Genomic DNA, 17,778 nt, shown 5'->3' with positions numbered 1-17,778 from the left:
CCTGCCGATGCAGGGGATGCGGGTTCGTGCCCCGGTCCCGGAGGATCCCACATGCCGCGGAGCGGCGGGGCCTGTGAGCCATGGCCGCTGAGCCTGCGCGTCCGGAGCCTGTGCTCTGCAACGGGAGAGGCCACGACAGTGAGAGGCCCACGTACTGAAAAAAAAGAAAAAGAAAAAAACGAGGAGCAATAGCTAGGGGTACATTTTCAACGTTATCCTACAGCCAGAAACTGTATGATGGAGAAAGGCTCAAGGATACTAACTTTATATTTCTCTTTTCTATTATTAGATCTGCTTTTCTGTTTTCTCTTGGCTGTGGCAATCTGTCTGATGGTCATTATAATAGCAGTTCACTACCAACACAAACGAGAGAACCACATGTAAATTTTGTGGAAGGTTCACCAAATTTATCAAAAAGTACCGTAGGACCACTGGCCTCATTCTGTACTTGATCATCATCATCATCATATCAACAGCCTCATTTCTCAACCAAACCAACCACAGAACCATTGCCAGCCCCATAGGATCCATTGTCACCAAGAGCCCATTTACTACAACTTTTAGTAATATTTTATCTACTGAGGAAAGCACAGAGGAATGGAGTCTGTGTCAACCCCTGTAGTAGTTGGTGGACTTGTTGATTGTGTAGCCCAGTTAATTAGAATAGCTGAAGAGCTTCTACGGTTGATTTCACAAGAACCAGTTCCTTGTGAAGAGCAAGATGACAGAGCAGAACAGATAGAAACAGATGCACCTCTTTCCGAGGAAGCTTCACTACCAGACCTTGCTGATCTCCCAGACTTAGAATCGATACTTACACAAAGAGAAGACGAAGACTTAACCTTTGATACAGATCAACCTATGTTAGACACAGAATTATATGAAGAAGTACTCTCTAGTATTAACAATGACTTAAGTAGATAAAACCTCATTTGCCTCCACCAGCATGTGAAAACTGATCATTTCTCTGTGTCAAATATATTCTAATTTTTCGGAATGTTAGCAATAACAGTTTTTCTCCTACTTCTGCCCAGGTTCATTACTAATCTGTTATAGAACAAGCACTATTTGATTTGCTTCTGGCAGAGGCTGGTCTCTTTTCTTCTTTGTATTTATTTATACGAAAAGCTCTGACTTTAGCAGTAGGGTTCTTTCTTTACCTGTACTTGTTCTCCTGTTAGGATTCCTGATAATAGGAGCAAACACTAGCAAAGAAAAGAAACTCCTTACCTAACAATAGAGTGAAGACCTGATGAACTCTATCACATCTTGGGACCCAATTTCACCATTCTACAATGAGTGGAAACTAAAAGGGGAATATCCTCCAGGATGGCAGTATAGTGAATACATTCACATTAATAGGACAATATTGGGGCACTTTTACTTAAAAAGATAGAACTACTTACTAGGCCTTTCGGACAGAATGTGTCAGCCAAAGGATGCTGTAGCAGACTGGGGGAAATAATTCTAAAAATCAGCCATCTACCAGATAATAAAACTGCAGAAAGCTTTACAGATAACTTTTGCCAGGGAGAAACCTTTGAAAAAGCTGAGGCCAGGAAGTTCCAATACAGGACTGTTCCCTCGAATGCTGACCCATATCACAACTACTCTGCAACATTGTTGCTCAAATGGAAATGGCAAGTTACACCAAATAACAACCGGAGAGAAGTACTAGTACTAGAAGGGCTAGACAAAGCCCTAACAAGGACTATTTGCCTATGGAAAAGTCAAACACTTACGGCATAGGCTTAGAGATGATGGTCCACAAGTAGAAGCAGATAAAGTACACCTTCTTGGGTATAACTACATTTATAAAGTATAGCTGATAGGCTTATTATAAGGGAAACTGCTTCAACCTTGACAGAAATCTTTACTACTGAGAAATGGGAACAATCATGATTTTAAACAAAATGTGGACTGGTCATACCCACAGTAATTCTACAGCTACCAGAGGGGGGAAATGCAATAGTTGGAAGACCCCCATATCAAAACAGAGAGGGACTAAATACACATTCAGGAAATTCACTGATCATACTAATTGCATGCCATAGGGTACCCTTACTTCCATTTGGAAGAATAGCTACCTTTCATACAAGCCTGTGGACATTACGGTCCTTCTTCCTAGAGAATGGCCTTTGCATCTTACAATATGGGCAATAACTAGGTAAAGACATAGAAGTATACCATTAGACAACGTGATATGTGAAAATTGTGAAGAAATGACATGTAGAAGTCAATCCACATTCGTGGGAAACCAGATTATACCAATTTACATAGAGTCCTAAAGTATATTATAGTCAAAGGGATTAAAAAGACTTTTAATACAGATGGCTTCAGAGCTAACCAACATGACAGATGCTGCATCTAATACTAAGTGAGCTCTGCATACACAGATTATTAGCTACCTTTAAAGGTAAATGGGGAAAATTATAGACTATATAACCAGGTCTTATTTGGATGAGCAGTAGCGGGAGAAACGTAAGTCAGTTTTGCCACTGAATTTCAGGATAAGTTTAACAAATTTAAGAAAGAGATAGCTAATAGCCAAGGCATGGAAGCAACCTAAATGTCCATCGACAGATGAATGAATAAAGAAGATGTGGTGGGAGGGGGATGAGGGAGGGAAGGACTGGGAGTTTGGGATTAGTATATGTAAACTATTACATATAGTATATATATATATATACACACATACACACACATACACACACACACACAATGAAATACTACTCAGCCATAAAAAAGAATGAAATAATGCCATTTGCAGCAAAATGGACGGACCTAGAGATTATCACACTAAGTGAAGTAAGCCAGAGAAAGACCAATGTCATATGATATCGCTTACATGTGGAATCTAAAAAACAATGATACAAATGAACTTATTTACAAAACAGAAACAGACTCACAGACATAGGAAACAAATTTATGGTTACCAAAGGGGAAAGAGGGTGGGGGAGGGATAAATTAGGAGTTTGGGATTAGCAGATACAAACTACTATACATAAAATTGATAATCAACAAGGTCCTACTGTATAGGACAGAGAAGTATATTCAGTATCTTGTAATGACCTGTAATGAAAAAGAATATATATGTATTACTGAATCAGTTTGCTGTACACCAGAAACTAACACAACATTGTAAAGCAACTATACTTCAATAAAAGTTAAAAAAAGATTGCTGTATCAAGAAAAGCTACAGACTCTTTTTTTTACTTTTTTTTACACAGACTCTTAAATTTTTTTTTAATTGAAATATAGTTGCTGTACAATATTATGTTACAGGTATACAATATAGTGATTCCCAATTTTTAAAGGTTATACTCCATTTATAGATATTATAAAATATTGGCTATATTCCCTGTGCTGTACAATATATCCTTGTAGCTTATTTTACACCTAATGGTTTATACCTCTTACTCTTCTACCCCTATCTTGCCCCTTCCCTCTCCCATCTCCCCACTGGTAACGACTCTATATCTGTGAGTCTGCTTCTGTTTTTTTATATTCACTAGTTTGTTGTATTTTTAGAGACCATTTTGAAAATCAGAAGAACTTATGGAGCTACTGAAAAATATTAGTATGAGAAAGTTCCACAGTACACTGCTACGTGGGAAGATTGATAGAGTAGGTGAGGATCCAGGAGACTTAGAAGGGTGAACAAAGACACAAAGAGTAGAAATAAAAGTTATATTACAAGCAACTACTGTGGATAATTACAAGCCATACCAGACAGCAGATTGAGGGACTTTACTGCTGCAATAACTGGACAGACTGAGCCTTACTTGCCCAGGGTAGGCCACTCTATACACTATGTCCAAAGTGGTAAATAATAGATGCAGTGCAAAGGAACTATGCCGATTAACCTAAATAGAGCAGTGGGAAAACAAGAAGTAACCATTTATCCCACCATTCCAATAGGAGCAGTTTTATAAGGAAAAATAGTGATTAGAGTTAAATAAGGAAATCTATATATGTAGCAACCAAGAAGAAGAATAACAGAGTACCTGGATAAAAGTTAAAAGATAGAATCTATGCTTTAATTAAAGGTTTAGAAACAGTCAGGGAGGATATACACTCTCCACTAGAAATTTGGACTTCAGGAAATTGGGCTATAACTTTGTGTCAAAATGAAACTCAAGGCATAAATACTTGTGCAAGATCAGGAAACGTATCCAAGGAGAGAACATCAATCTGCTATGAATTCTATTTGATGAGCAATTTAACTGTAAATGGAACGATCTGGTACACCTCAAATAAGATGGATACTGAAGGGTAGCTATTCTTCCAAGTAGAACTCTAGAATATGGACTTCATAACAATTCCACAACAGATTAGTGAGCCTGTTAAAATTGTTAGTAGTAATGAGAGAACACAATCAACCATACTTACTCAAGCAAGTCATCAAAATACATCAAAAGAAATCTGTGAGACTACTCCAGGCATTGAAACAAGATAAAGCTTGAACCAGCCTATAAAACACGTAATAGTCAACATGGTCCTTAGGTGTCAAACGGGAAGATGCTACAACAGTGTAATATGTGGAACTATCTAGCCTCTTGGCTAGATGGGTTCACCTGGAAAGATTATACTATAACGGCACCTCGGGATTAGATAAAATATATTGCAATGTTTGCTTTGATTGTGTGATTATATGTTTTTGAATTGTTAAGATGTTACCTTGCTCCAAGCAATGGATTGTTGTATTAAGTATGTTTGCTCTTACAGAACAGAATTAAAAGTAAAGTTAATAGTGATAAGAAATAAGTGCAGGAAGTAAGAACATACTTAGGAATAAGAGCTAGTAGGGAAGGTATTTTTAGGAGAGAGAAGAAAAGTAACAAGTTGTCAACAGTTACGCAGTTTATGGTGGAAAACCATGGTATAGAGTTAGTTCCTAATCGCATTTATGAACCAAGCCTTGTTTTTGTCATACGCAAATTAGACAACCCTAAGTTGTTAATATTGATAGAAATAATTGGTTGGCAATTGACACAGGTCATGCACTTAAAAGCCCAGTTAGAGGAAGATGGATTAACTAACTTGGCAGTCCACTGATTGGATACCTCTGATTGGAATCCTGCGTCTCCCCTCCAGTCCTTTATTCAAACTTTTCTGGATCTTCCTGAGAACAACACCAAAGTCAATTCTTGTATGGCATGGAGGGATAGAGAGGGGGATAGGCTCACCATTCTAAGACAAATTTAAGGTGTGAAAACTAAGGGACATAGGCTGGTAGATTGCAGTGAATTAGGAAGCATCTAATTCTTCATCCCTGTGTGCTTTGGCTAAATGTGTGGGAAGTTGTAACCACATAAGTTGCATTCTTTTTTTATTTTTTATTATTTTTTAGTTGTATTCTTATGTATGATGATTACTGCTAGTTATTAGATTATAACTGAATATAGTCCTTATTAGCTATTGGTCCATACCATTTTATTGTTACGTATTTTAACTAATAAACTTTCATTCACAAATCAGAGAACTTGGGGTCATCTTAAATTACCTGGTGGTGAATTTGGAGGCTACCAAACCAGCATAAAAGACCTCCTCTCAACAGAAGGTGGAATATACTCAGAGAAAGTATTATACCAGGAATCTGAAGTTCTTCTGGCTTTGTCAGATAGATAGTCTTAACACATCTCTGAAATATAGTTCTTTCCTGTTTGTCAAATGATAGTTATAACTTTTTTTGCCTACCTTCAATGGTAATAAGGAACACACAAAATGATATAGTTTTCAAAGACTTTGGTTGATATATCTGACAATGAGAAAGAATACATGAAATCAGAACTTTTTAGGAATAGCTGAAAAATATCTATATGAAAATACCTGAAAATCTAAGTGACATGTAAGGATTATCCAACAGTTTTATACCTGTTTTCTAAGAGATTAGAGCTTCCTTATTTTACTCGATGTCGAACTTATAGTTGGAATCAGTTTTTGTTTCATTCTTTTGAGCTTTTTTTTCCCCACCAAGTTAACTTCTTCTTGGGAGCCTACTCAGTTCTTCTAGGAATAATAATGAGGAAAAAACAACAATGAAAAAGCCACCTTTCAAGAAATAGTGAATTACATTCCATTTAAGGCTAAGATTTTGTTCCTGAGGAAGTTATGTAACTCTGCACATTATTAACCCACTATTATCCAACTAGATTTATTTTTTACAGCAAAGCTGACTATTGTGTTCTTGTATTGACAGCCATATCTTAATAGACTAGTGGTATTTAGCCATTTCACCTAGGTATACGTCTTATTTTTTTCAAGGACCCTACCCTCATTTAAAACTTGTTTTTCTTCTGACTATGTAATCCTTAGCTCACAAACCAACCAAATCCTTAGCTCACAAACCAACCAACCAACCAACCAAAAAACCCTAAAAAAAAAAAGAAAAAATAACCTTTGGTTCCTGAAGTTATTTGGGAGCTATTTGTATTGACAGATACAACTATCCATGGGTCTCAAGTGTCACATCTCTTCAGGGTAATAAAGAGTCTTTGAAGGTGATCTCCATTTATACCTCTGAAGAATGAAACTGCATTTTAGCAAGGTAAGGAAAACCACTGAACTCTTTACCCCTTGTCACAATTTTGTCTTAAAGACCCTAGTAAAATGCTGAAAGCATCTCAAGGGGTATTTTTTAATTTAACACAAGTATTCATGTAAAGTAGACTAGGGAGTCACAGGTAGGAAACACAACTTCAGTGTTTCAGATTCCTTTCATCAAAGATGCCATTAACAAAACCTGTTGTTGAAAACACATAAATACACATGCCTCTAGATGATAAATTCTGGCAATACTGATCATTTTTAAATAGTTTTATTCTTACTTAAACTTGGGGAAACATTGGCTTTTCTTGAAACCATTATCTTCTAAATTTTTAATATTGGCAACTCCTAACTTCCAGTTTTGGAAAATCAGTTGTGTTGCAGCTCATTTTATAGAGAAAAATATTTTGTTGTTTTGAATAAAGCTTTTTAGCTCAAGGTTTAAGAGACGTAGAGACATATTGCCTGTTCGCAACTTTTGATGTGAGCAGGCTTATCTTTGGGTACTTTCACCTGATGAAGGAGTCTCTAATGTTCCTCCCTTATAATACCTCCACCTGTTGAGAAAATTTCGATTTGTACTGGGAATTTCTGCCCTGTCGGAATCACAGCAAGCTTTGAAAGAAGACTGAACAGGGTGTCGGCAGACATGACATTAGAAAGTGGAGAAGTGGTGTATCTGCTTTTTCCTGCTCTGAGTATAGACACTGAGAAGAAACCTATCTATTCTTGAAGATAGACCCCCATGGTCCAACTGGAATCAAGCATGTAATCAAGTATGAAAAAGAAGACAAAATTTCTGTTTTTGCTTAGTTGTCCCATTCCCATCTACAGGTTGTTTCTCCTTTGAATAATTCTGGTCCTGGGAGATAATTCTTGTCTAGCCTTCTTAAGGGCCTGAAGGTCATCTAGAAAAGTCTAGACACCTTTAAGAAAGTGTCTCCAATTTTTTAGGGGCTCGTAACATGCAACCCTCAAATTGAACGTGTTCCACCAGACCCTGGAGTGTGACTCACTTAAGATGTGAATATATTTTTCTTGATGAGTAAGCACACATAAAGTATATGCCTTCAAGGAATCTGAGGAATTTTATCTAACGTAGCAAAGCTGAGTTCATTTGCTATAGATATAATAGAAGGATAAAGTTAGTTTTCATTTGTTTATTTGTGTCCATCACATTCTACAAAAGGAGTTTGTATGATGAGAACTGATGATCAATGGTCGTGACCTTTTTTATGCTTGTGGCCTTAAGCACTGTGTGTATGTTTCACTTTTTTAATGGCTAGATTATGGATATTTATTGAAAAAACTTATCAGTCTGCTTCCTTAGATCAAGAGCTTCTGAGAATGAAGGGCTCAGAGATACCTGAATTATTAGAACCTCAGTAACTCACAGGACTCTGCTTCTTATCCAAACACACTAAACTTGAAACAACAAAAACACCCCTAAAATAAGGACATTGCTGATTTGTTCAAGGTGAGAGTATTCAGTCTTAAACTTGACATGTGGATTTGAATAGGGAAAATTAGAGACTACACTCATTTGAGACTCAATGGAACCACAGATTTAAAAAATCTATAGTTCACAGGTTGGGAAGGATTACAGAGTTCTTTAGCAGAAATGAAGTTACAATTCAGAAGAGAAACTAAACTAAAATTTATCTGTGGTCATTGTTAAGATAACTTGTCTAGGTCCATCCACCTCACTACAAATAACCCAATTTCTTTTCTTTTTATGGCTGGGTAATATTCCATTGTATATATGTACCACATCTTCTTTATCCATTCATCTGTCGATGGACACTTAGGTTGCTTCCGTATCCTGGCTATTGTAAATAGAGCTAATGAACATTGTGGTACATGACTCTTTTTGAATTATGGTTTTCTCAGGGTATATGCCCAGTAGTGGGATTGCTGGGTCATACGGTAGTTCTATTTTTAGTTTCTTAAGGAACCTCCATACTGTTCCTACAGACTGTCATACAGAGTGAAGTAAGTCAGAAAGAGAAAAATAAATACCGTGTGCTAACACATATATATGGAATTAAAAAAAAAAAGGTTCTGAAGAACCTAAGGGCAGGACAGGAATAAAGATGCAGACATAGAGAATGGACTTGAGGACACGGGAAGGGGGAAGGGTAAGCTGGGACGAAGTTAGAGTGGCATGGACTTATATATACTACCAAATGTAAAACAGATAGCTAGTGGGAAGCAGCCGCATAGCACAGGGGGATCAGCTAGGTGCTTTGTGACCACCTAAAGGGGTGGGATAGTGAGGGTGGGAGGGAGACGCAAGAGGGAGGAGATTTGGTGATATAGGTATATGTATAGCTGATTCACTTTGTTATAAAGCAGAAACTAACGTATCATTGTAAAGGAATTATACTCCAATAAAGATGTTAAAAAACAATAAAGTATATTAATAATCACCAACAACAAAAAAACAAAAAACAAGAACAACAAAAAGAGATAACTTGTCTTAGGAAATGTGGAGCTAAATATGTAAATTCTAAAATAATTCTGAAGTCTCTGGCCATGGGACTAAACTTTGGGCCATATTTGAGTTTATGTGACTCTATGAGGGTATATTATTTTTCATGAAATCATTGACATTGAAGTTGACAGTCACTCATTATCCTTGCTGCATTTGCTGCAAACCTGGAGTTGAAGTTTGATGTGGTCTGACTGAAACAGTTCAGTCTATCAAATTCCAAAGTTCTCATTGATTTGATTCACAATGATGAGTGAGTACCACCAGACCTAAAATTGTTGATCTCTGCATAAATACAGTGCTTTTTGGATTACCTTTGTATTACTGCTGAATATCCATAATTTTAATAGCTAAAAGATGCTACTTTGCCAGTGTTATGGATTGAAAATGATGTGGTCTGCAGAATATGAAACTCTAATTGTATGGGCTCACTATTGAAAGAAAAAGTAGACACCCCAAAACTTGCCCGTCTTCAAAAAAATGACTCCTAGTGGTCATGATTGCACAACATGAATGTACTTAATGGCACTGAACTGTATATTTTAAAAATGGTTAAAATGGTAAATTTTGTGTTATGTATAGTTTACCACAGTAAAACAAATGATCCTTTCCACTTTAATGTACACAGCAAATAGACTCTGAGACCAACTCTGGAATCTCTGACGTTTAACTGAGAGAGCAAAAGGAAATATAAACCTTTGCCACATTCAGGTTGGTCTAATGATAGATAAGAAATATATCACATGAACGTATAGAAACATGGAGATATTCTGTAATAACAGTAATAAGAGAAATTATGAAATAAGGGACATGGAGGACAAAGTTTTAGAAAAGTAAAAGGGCTAAAACATGAGGGAAAAAATGATGAGAAGCTTAATGAGGGCTGGAGGGCAGTGAATGTAGAACCCAACGATGGCTCCATGGTCATATGCTAAGCAGATCCCCAGGAGAGTGAGGAAGTCATCACAATGGTTTCCAAATGGAGCAGAAACTGAAACTGGCAAATGATGATTATAGGAGCCGAAGGGATCAAGTGATAAAGTAACTGGTAGATGATCTACCAATGCAAAATTGATGAAATATTGTAATGAAACTGTTTGAAAATAAATACTTTGTCAGTTTTCAGGGGGATGAGGCCCTACAATTATGGAGTCCATCTGCTATCTAGTGAGGGAAGGAATGCAAACTTTAGTTGTATTCTGCAATATCCGTTTTTAACACTTCTATTCCCATTAACCATTTTGTCATCTGGAAGCAATTCGTATTCTAAACATACTTGCTATTTTTTTTCTTACAGTATTATAACAATTTATGTAAAGTGAAAACCACACTGAAATCATAATGTACATCATTAATGGAAACATACACATATATAAAACTGAAGAAAAGTCAATTAGACCTTATAGCAGACAACTTAACACAACTGCTACTACATATCAACAGTAGGGTGGCAAGAGAGAGGAAGGGGTAAGGGAGGGGATGGCCATTGCTGTATCTATTACCTACAGTTTTAGTACACAGAATCAGATCATATACCCTGGGTCCCCTGTGTGTAACAATAAAAATGAATAATAATAGCAGGTAATATTTATTGAATGCCTAATATATGCTGAATCTTGTGCTATGCACGAGCATATTACCTGTTTTGTTTAAACTTTATATTTCTCTAGGGAGGTAAGTACTCCTATTATCCCTATCTTTCAGAAGAGAAAAGTGAGGTCGAGTAACTTCAGCCTTAATGAAATTACTTAAAGCAAGTAGTTGCAAAAACAGGATAAGGAGACTCAGGGGTGGGTCTATCCATTTACTCTCTCCCCCATGGAGCCGTTAAATCTCCATGTCGCTCTTTTGTCGTATTTTATCCCCTTCGAGTTTGCCCCAGTACTCATTTCTGCCTCGTTTCAGAGGGATAGTATTTTTTTTTCTTGTCTGAGAGAAAGGGACCAGGTGAGCACACACGTGATTTGCCTCAGAGCCCGGACGCATGAAGGGATGGCGCTGCTCGTTGCCCTTCAGACAGCAAGCACTTCTCGGTTCAACCCATTTGAATCTGACTCCAGGTAGCATTGGAAGAGAGATGGAAATGGACATTAAAGTACATTTATTTTCATAATAGTCCTATGAAATGGAGGAACTATTGTCATCTCCATTTTATGAGAAGACTAATGTCCTGAAATTTGAGGGACTTTCTTCAGGTCGTACAGCTGAAGGCTATTCCATCCTCAGTTGCTCTGGCTCCAAAGTCCCTGCTCTTTCTACCATGCTTCCTCCTTAAAGAGCTAAATGAGGCCTGCTAGAAGGCTCCCCCAAATTGTTTGATAAGATGGCATAGAACAGGGCTTCCCTGGTGGCGCAGTGGTTGAGAATCTGCCTGCCAATGCGGGGGACTCAGCCTTCTGCAGAACCACACACCCTCTGTGTGACTCCATCTTTCAAATGTATGTCTCAGCTTTCTTGCTGAGGGGCTACCAAGGACTTAGTTCTGTCAACAACTACCAACATCCAGACAGCAAGCCCTTTGTGATCACTATTGCCATGGCCCCGGTATATAGGGTAGGATCCTTTTTATGTGTTCTCAGAAGTTCTTCCTCAGAGCCTGATGTTAGTTTGTAATTATATATTCACTAATGTGATCATTTACTTACTGTCCACCACTAGCTTGTAAGCTCCGTGAAGGCAGGGTTATACTTGTTTTCTGTATCCCAAACCCCTAAAACAGTGCTAAATAAGCATTTGCTCAATGAACGTGTGCTTTCCCATCATAGAATCAGATTTTTCCCTACTTATCTGGCCATAAAGAAAATACGCAGAGGTTGTATGTGCCTTGGATAAATATGGGCCTCACTGTTTTTGAAGCCTGTCTAACCATTTGTTTGGTGGAGAGCTAAGTGGTAGGAAAATGCTGACTCTTGGTCTCCTGCTCTGGACTCTGGAGAGCTTAAGCTTCCCCAAAAGCAGAGAAGAGCTCAGCTTACCTCTTTCTGATGGTATTTGATGGCCACCTTCAGCTTGGCTAGGTCATGGTACTTTTGAGGGTCAAGCTCTTCACTGTGGTCATCTCGATGGTTGAGGATGATCTCCAGTTCCCGGGAGCTCCGAGCCTGGTCCAGCAGGTCTTTGGCAAAGAGCTTGCACTGCTGGGAGAGCTCCTCATACTCAGCCTTGAACTCATTCTCCATCTTGCTGAGCTCCTTGAGCTCCCAGCCCAGGCGGAAGGCAGTTAGGATGGGGTCCTCGCTTGATAAGGCGATAAGTGAGGGGCTTGCCAGCGCTTTATAGATGTTCAACCGGGAGCGGGAGTGGCGCAGGCTGTCTACCTCTGAACTGGACACACACTCCACACAGTTGCAGCGGATCTGGTGGGGCCGGGGGATAGTGACCCGTTTTTGGACGAGCAATTTGATGATTTCGTAGTTGTTGGTGTGGGCAGCAAGCATAATGGGAGTAATGTCTGGTGTGAACTCAGAGAACTGGGTGTCCATCATCAGAGTGGGGACCTAGGTACAAGAAAATGAAAAACACATAAAAGGGTAGGATTAAGGCTTGGAGCATAGAGCCCATCAAATGTTAATGATTCAGGAACTGGGGTCACCAGTTTTTTGGTCAATTCTTCTCCTTATCAGAATAGCTAGTTGTGAAATGCTTACTGTACACCAGGCATACAGCACTTTACATATATTTACTCATTTAATCCCCACAACAACCTCATGAGGTAAATATTCTCCCCAAATGAAGAAGCTGAGGCACACAGAGTTTAAAGAACATACCTAAGGTTACTCAGCTTTAGGTGCAGAGCCGAGATTCAAACTCAGACAATATGACTCTGGAGCTTGGCCCTTAAATTATGCCAGTTCTGTCTGAGGCACAATGAGGGGTTGTACAGAGAAGTAAAGGGCATTTTTCCTGGAATCTGGTTGGGTATATCAGACTTCTATAAATTGGTAAGTAGGAGTATGTGTTCAGTTCCAAATGAGCAGTAGAGACTGCAGAAATATTCGTTTGAAAGGCTAAAGACAACCAGTAATCTTAAAACCCATGCCACTAAATCAAGCCCTGGGGGCTGAAGAGAAGACATTCCCAATTTGTGACACTGTAACTTCAGGGGACCAAAGACCAAAGCCAGACAGTGTTCCTCCAACTTCCTGTAGATCCCAGCAAGGTAGAGAGAATCTGTTATTGTCAGGAAGAATTACTCTGTAAATGAGGACCTCCAGGCTTGAGGTTACCAATAGCAAAAAGACCTCTGATAAAACTGGTATGTTCAAGTTTCTATTTCTAAACTTTGTTCCAAGATAAATATTATGCAAATAAAGACTGGCTCACTTTCAGTTGTGGAGTTTGAACTCTGTAACAAATACACAAATAAAAAATTGACTCTTGACACTCAAAAAAATTGCTATGTCCATGATGTGACGCTTGGTGTAAATAGCAGCTATAGGTGAAAGGTATGGGGTTCTTTGGGTGTTCAGGAGCATACAGTTCTGGGTGAGTGTGCAGACTCTGATCAATGAATTAAAAACAAATCTTTTGACTTTAAAACGTGTCCTTTGGGACACGCTACACCCAACAGAAGAATCGCAGTGTGATAGAATCTGGAGCTAGACAACAAGGAGAACTGGAATAGTCTGAAGAGTCTTCATGGAGGGGTGGAGCTGAGGATTCAAAGCATGGATAAAATTCCAGGAAACTGTGAAATATTGATCTTAATACATTTTTTAAAAAAGCTCCAAACACTCAGTTTAACTGGGGAGAACAGAACGTGGATGATGGAGATTCTCATGGAATAGACAAATACTGTTTTAATCGCTAGTTTCTTTTTACTCTTAAAAAAATTATTTTGGAAACCCACAGTTGCTGGCGAATTGACAGAAGGATGAGCTACAGTTTTCATCATCTTTGCCTCCTTCCCATCTTGGATGAGGGATTCCCAAGCAGGGAAGTGGCCAGAAAACAGGGAGTGGGAAAAAGGCAGAGAAGAAAGTGGAGAAGTTTGCAAGAAATCTGTTTCCTTCACGGGGTGGTTACATCAGCCTCTGAATAGTTGAGAGTTCACTACACACTGGTCATCAATTGCTTGGATGGAGCAGCCAGTAAACATTGTTAAACATTTAGAGGGAGCAGCTACAAACAAGCAGCAGGAAGTCAGCAAGTGACTCATAAAGTAAATCGGACACAGGAAAGAATAATCTCAGAAATTAACATAAACCTGCAGGCTAAGGAAGAAGTAGGTCTGAGTGGGCCTGGTAATGAACATAAACACAACAACCGGCATAAAGCCTAGAGGTGGGAGAGATGGCAAGTGAACAATGTATCATAGCCCGCCTGGGAAGAAAGGAGCTCAGATCCGGAATCTGCTCCTCCTCGGTGGGCAGGAGCATTTCTTGATCTCTGTCATGATCTAGAGGCGGAGGTGGTGGGTGGAGGGAAGATGGCTTATGGCACAGGGTTCCCTGGGTTAGACTGGAGGTACATGTCTGCTCCCTACCATAATGCTCTTCCTGTCCACTCTCTCTACCCACTTCCTTGCTCTTTCTTTTCCTACTCTTTCTTTCTTCTCCTCTATGTCAATGCTGACAGACCTGTCCAAGACACACAATGGTACTCGTGAATAATGCTCAGCCCCATTTGTGTCATGAAGCTGAAAAGGTTGCTGTCTATGCCTAGAGTATGACATGCTTTCCAGAGCCATCTGATTCTGTTGTCTTTGACTTGGTGCTCGACAAGGAGCCTCTGATTCTCCATTTGTCTTTCTGGATACATGACACCAGAGAGTAAATCTTTTCAAAAGAAACTGGTCGGCAGTGCCCAACCATGTCCTCCTACCAAGACCACCTTTTCTCTTCCAGTCAGCCGTATCATTCACAGATTACCACACCCACCTCATTCACTGCTCTCTGTATGTATATCCTTGTGGCATATCCTGTGTGGATCCCCGCTTCACTGCCACTGAAGGGCCACTGTAAGCCCTGACTTCTTCTGTAGATCTCCCCTTAACTTGATCCCACCCCTTACTGACCACCCAGATGTTGTGGGCACTAGGTTATATCCAAGATGTCACTCTTCTGATGCAGGCTTATATTAGTTTCTAATTATTCGATATAGGTATTTCTTGCTTCTTCAGTCAGGCTGTGAGCTCTCTGAAGGCAGAGTTGTCTTAGTCCGCTCTTGTTTTCCCCATAGCCTCTAGCACAGTGCTAGACACACAGCAGGCACTCAGCTAAAAGGAATTGGTTTTTATTCTCAAATTAAGATGCTGGCTCTTGTTTAGAAGCCTGGATCCACACAGCTGGAGTCCGTGTGAGCTAGTGTCCTTGGGTCTTTCCTTTCCATGTCTAGCTGAGAAGGTAGACATTCTAAGACTCTCAGGAAGGTTAGCAAATGGTCTCTATAGGGAATACCTTGAGGTCACAAAGACCCAGGACAGTCCCTGCTTGTCATGTCCACAGTGCTATTGCACCAAGATGGGGACTCTGACCCAAAGACGACATATTTCTACTCCTCTTCCCCCTCTGCTGCTTCTCCTCATCCTGCTGCTCTTCCCTTCCTGGACTGTGCAGGGACCATGGACTCTCATCAGGACAGCCATGGCAAAGAAAGAGTCTATCATTAGGGTCAGACGTTTCTGATAATAATCAGGACTTTGTAATATGGTCTACAACAGGGTCCAAACAGATAACAGGTCACAGAAATAAAAGCTACATGTGGGGACATATGCATAATTTGGATGAGTAAATGGTAGGCGTTGGTGAGCTGTGGAGCACATACCGTCTCAAAGGGCGCATCTGCTGCTCAGCCCCTTGTTGTGACCAAATTGCTGTTATGTGCATGAATGAGGACCCAGTGTTGTCATCTTTCAAGAAAAGTCAGAAATATGGGTTTGGAGGTAGAATTTCCTAACGTCTTCAATGTTGGCTCAAAAGAGTTAAAGATAGTGTGCCTGCCAAACAAAGTATATATATGAGGCGATTGAGGCTTGAGTGGGCCACTGTGTGACCTTTGAACTAGCACAGAAGTTGCTAGGAGGAATGGGAGAGGAAGCTGGACATTTAGGCAGGGGCCAGATAATAAAAGGCCTCATATGCCATGAGAAGGAACTTAATGTGATCTGTTGGCCATAGGGAGCCACTGAAGAATTTTAATCAGGAGAGTAGTGTGGTTGAACAAGTGTTTTACAAAGATCAGTTTGGCCGAAGTGTGGAGAATTGGCAGTGGTATATGTGCTGATAAATGTTTAACAAGCAGCTTTCCATTAAACAAAACAAAACAAAAACAAAAACCTTGATTCCTAGTGTTTGCCAATTTCTGTGGTGTAAATACTCCCACTGTGGCCAATTTCAAGCTACCAATATGACATCCTGGAACACAGAGTTGGGAAGAGATGCACACAACCAGTTCTCACCAGCTGGTGTAAGCCAGCTCCAGCACACCACTGGATGAGTTTCAGAAAGATAAAACTACTTAAAAGATATCAATAGTCCAGGTGAAAAGATGGCAAGATCTTAAACTAGACAATGAGTCTAGAGATAGAAAGGAACAGATTTAAGACATTCATTGGATGTGTCAGGTTGTACTGCGGGGAGAAGAAATCAAGGATGTCAGGTTTCTGCATTGCATGCCTGATTGAATGGTGGTGTCACCGTTGGAGATAGTGAATACAGGAGGAAGAGCAGGTTTAGGGTTTAAAAGAAGTTCAATTTTAGACATGTTGAGTTTGAAGTACCTATTGGGAGAGTAGCAGGAAATTGTATAACTCTAGCATGAATGTTGAAGGAAAAAGGTCAGGGCTGAAAATGTATCAATAGATGTGACAGTCTTTAGCCTATAACAGTAGGTTGAAACCAAGAGGGTGTACGGGGTCAGCCTCTGCCCACCTTGGCTCCCACACGCTCTGCCTCAAGGACTCAGCCCTGCCCCAGTTTCCAGAGCAATCAAGGCTTGAGGTAGGAAGTACCCAAATGACCAGCCTCAGCCTCCCCCATTCCAAATTCCAGTCTTTAAGGCTCTGCATTAGGGTACTTTCCCCTTTTGAATAGTTTCTGAATTCCAGCTTCTTCCCTACCTGTGCCCTGGTTCATAAAACAAGATTTCTCCCTGGATCCCTAGTCTTGAGTTTCTGTTCACACAACTGGCCTAACAGCCCAGGTCTAGTATGTTTTCTGGATTGTCCATGCCTTTGATTATCTTTGAGTTGTTTTACAACTCTGCAAATTGTAATGAAAATATTTCTTGCCTGGCAAAATGCGATTGATTTGTGCATCTGTATGCAAATTTCTTTGCATCTATTTGTAAATTTCTTTCAGCATTCCTGATGGCCTATATCAAGGGTTAGCAAGCTTTTTCAGTAAAAGGCTAGATGGTAAATATGTTACGCTTTGTGGACCTTACAATGCTGCCACTGTAGCAAGAAAGCAGTCAAAGGCAATATGAAAAGGAATGGGTGTGGCTGTACTCCATAAAATTTATTCACAAAAACAGGTGACAGGCTGGATTTGGTTTGCAGGTCATAGTTTGCAGACTTCTGGCCTCCTGGTTTCCTCACTAATTAATGAATGAAATAAAATATTAGACATGTATCCACTTGTGTTAACTTTAAATTTGTAAGAGGATCAGGATTTAACTTTTTTATTTTTTGTATTTTTTAAATTTTTTGCGGTACGCGGGTCTCTCACTGTTGTGGCCTCTCCCGTTGCAGAGCGCAGGCTCCGGACGCGCAGGCTCAGCGGCCGTGGCTCTCGGGC

The 17,778-nt window shown here is 39.7% G+C and overlaps 2 protein-coding genes across 2 annotated transcripts in view; one reads left to right on the top strand and one right to left on the bottom strand.

Moving 5' to 3' along the window:
- The window catches only part of TRPC5 (transient receptor potential cation channel subfamily C member 5), a 135,731-nt gene that overhangs the window by 97,110 nt on the left and 20,843 nt on the right, over window positions 1-17,778 (bottom strand). Inside the window, exon 2 of the mRNA XM_024749174.1 lies at window positions 12,016-12,537. Within this exon, the coding sequence (XP_024604942.1) occupies window positions 12,016-12,537 (522 nt within the window). The remainder of the gene's footprint in view (window positions 1-12,015; window positions 12,538-17,778) is intronic.
- TRPC5OS (TRPC5 opposite strand) lies at window positions 598-924 on the top strand. Its single transcript, XM_024749187.1, has one exon. The coding sequence runs from the start codon at window positions 598-600 to the stop codon at window positions 922-924; it is 327 nt and encodes a 108-aa protein (XP_024604955.1).

This window comes from Neophocaena asiaeorientalis, unplaced genomic scaffold (assembly GCF_003031525.2).
Source record: "Neophocaena asiaeorientalis asiaeorientalis breed wild unplaced genomic scaffold, Neophocaena_asiaeorientalis_V1.1 scaffold604, whole genome shotgun sequence".
Taxonomy (NCBI): domain Eukaryota; kingdom Metazoa; phylum Chordata; class Mammalia; order Artiodactyla; family Phocoenidae; genus Neophocaena; species Neophocaena asiaeorientalis.
The sequence above is the reverse complement of the archived record's forward strand: the minus strand, read 5'-3'. Positions and strand labels throughout refer to the sequence as shown.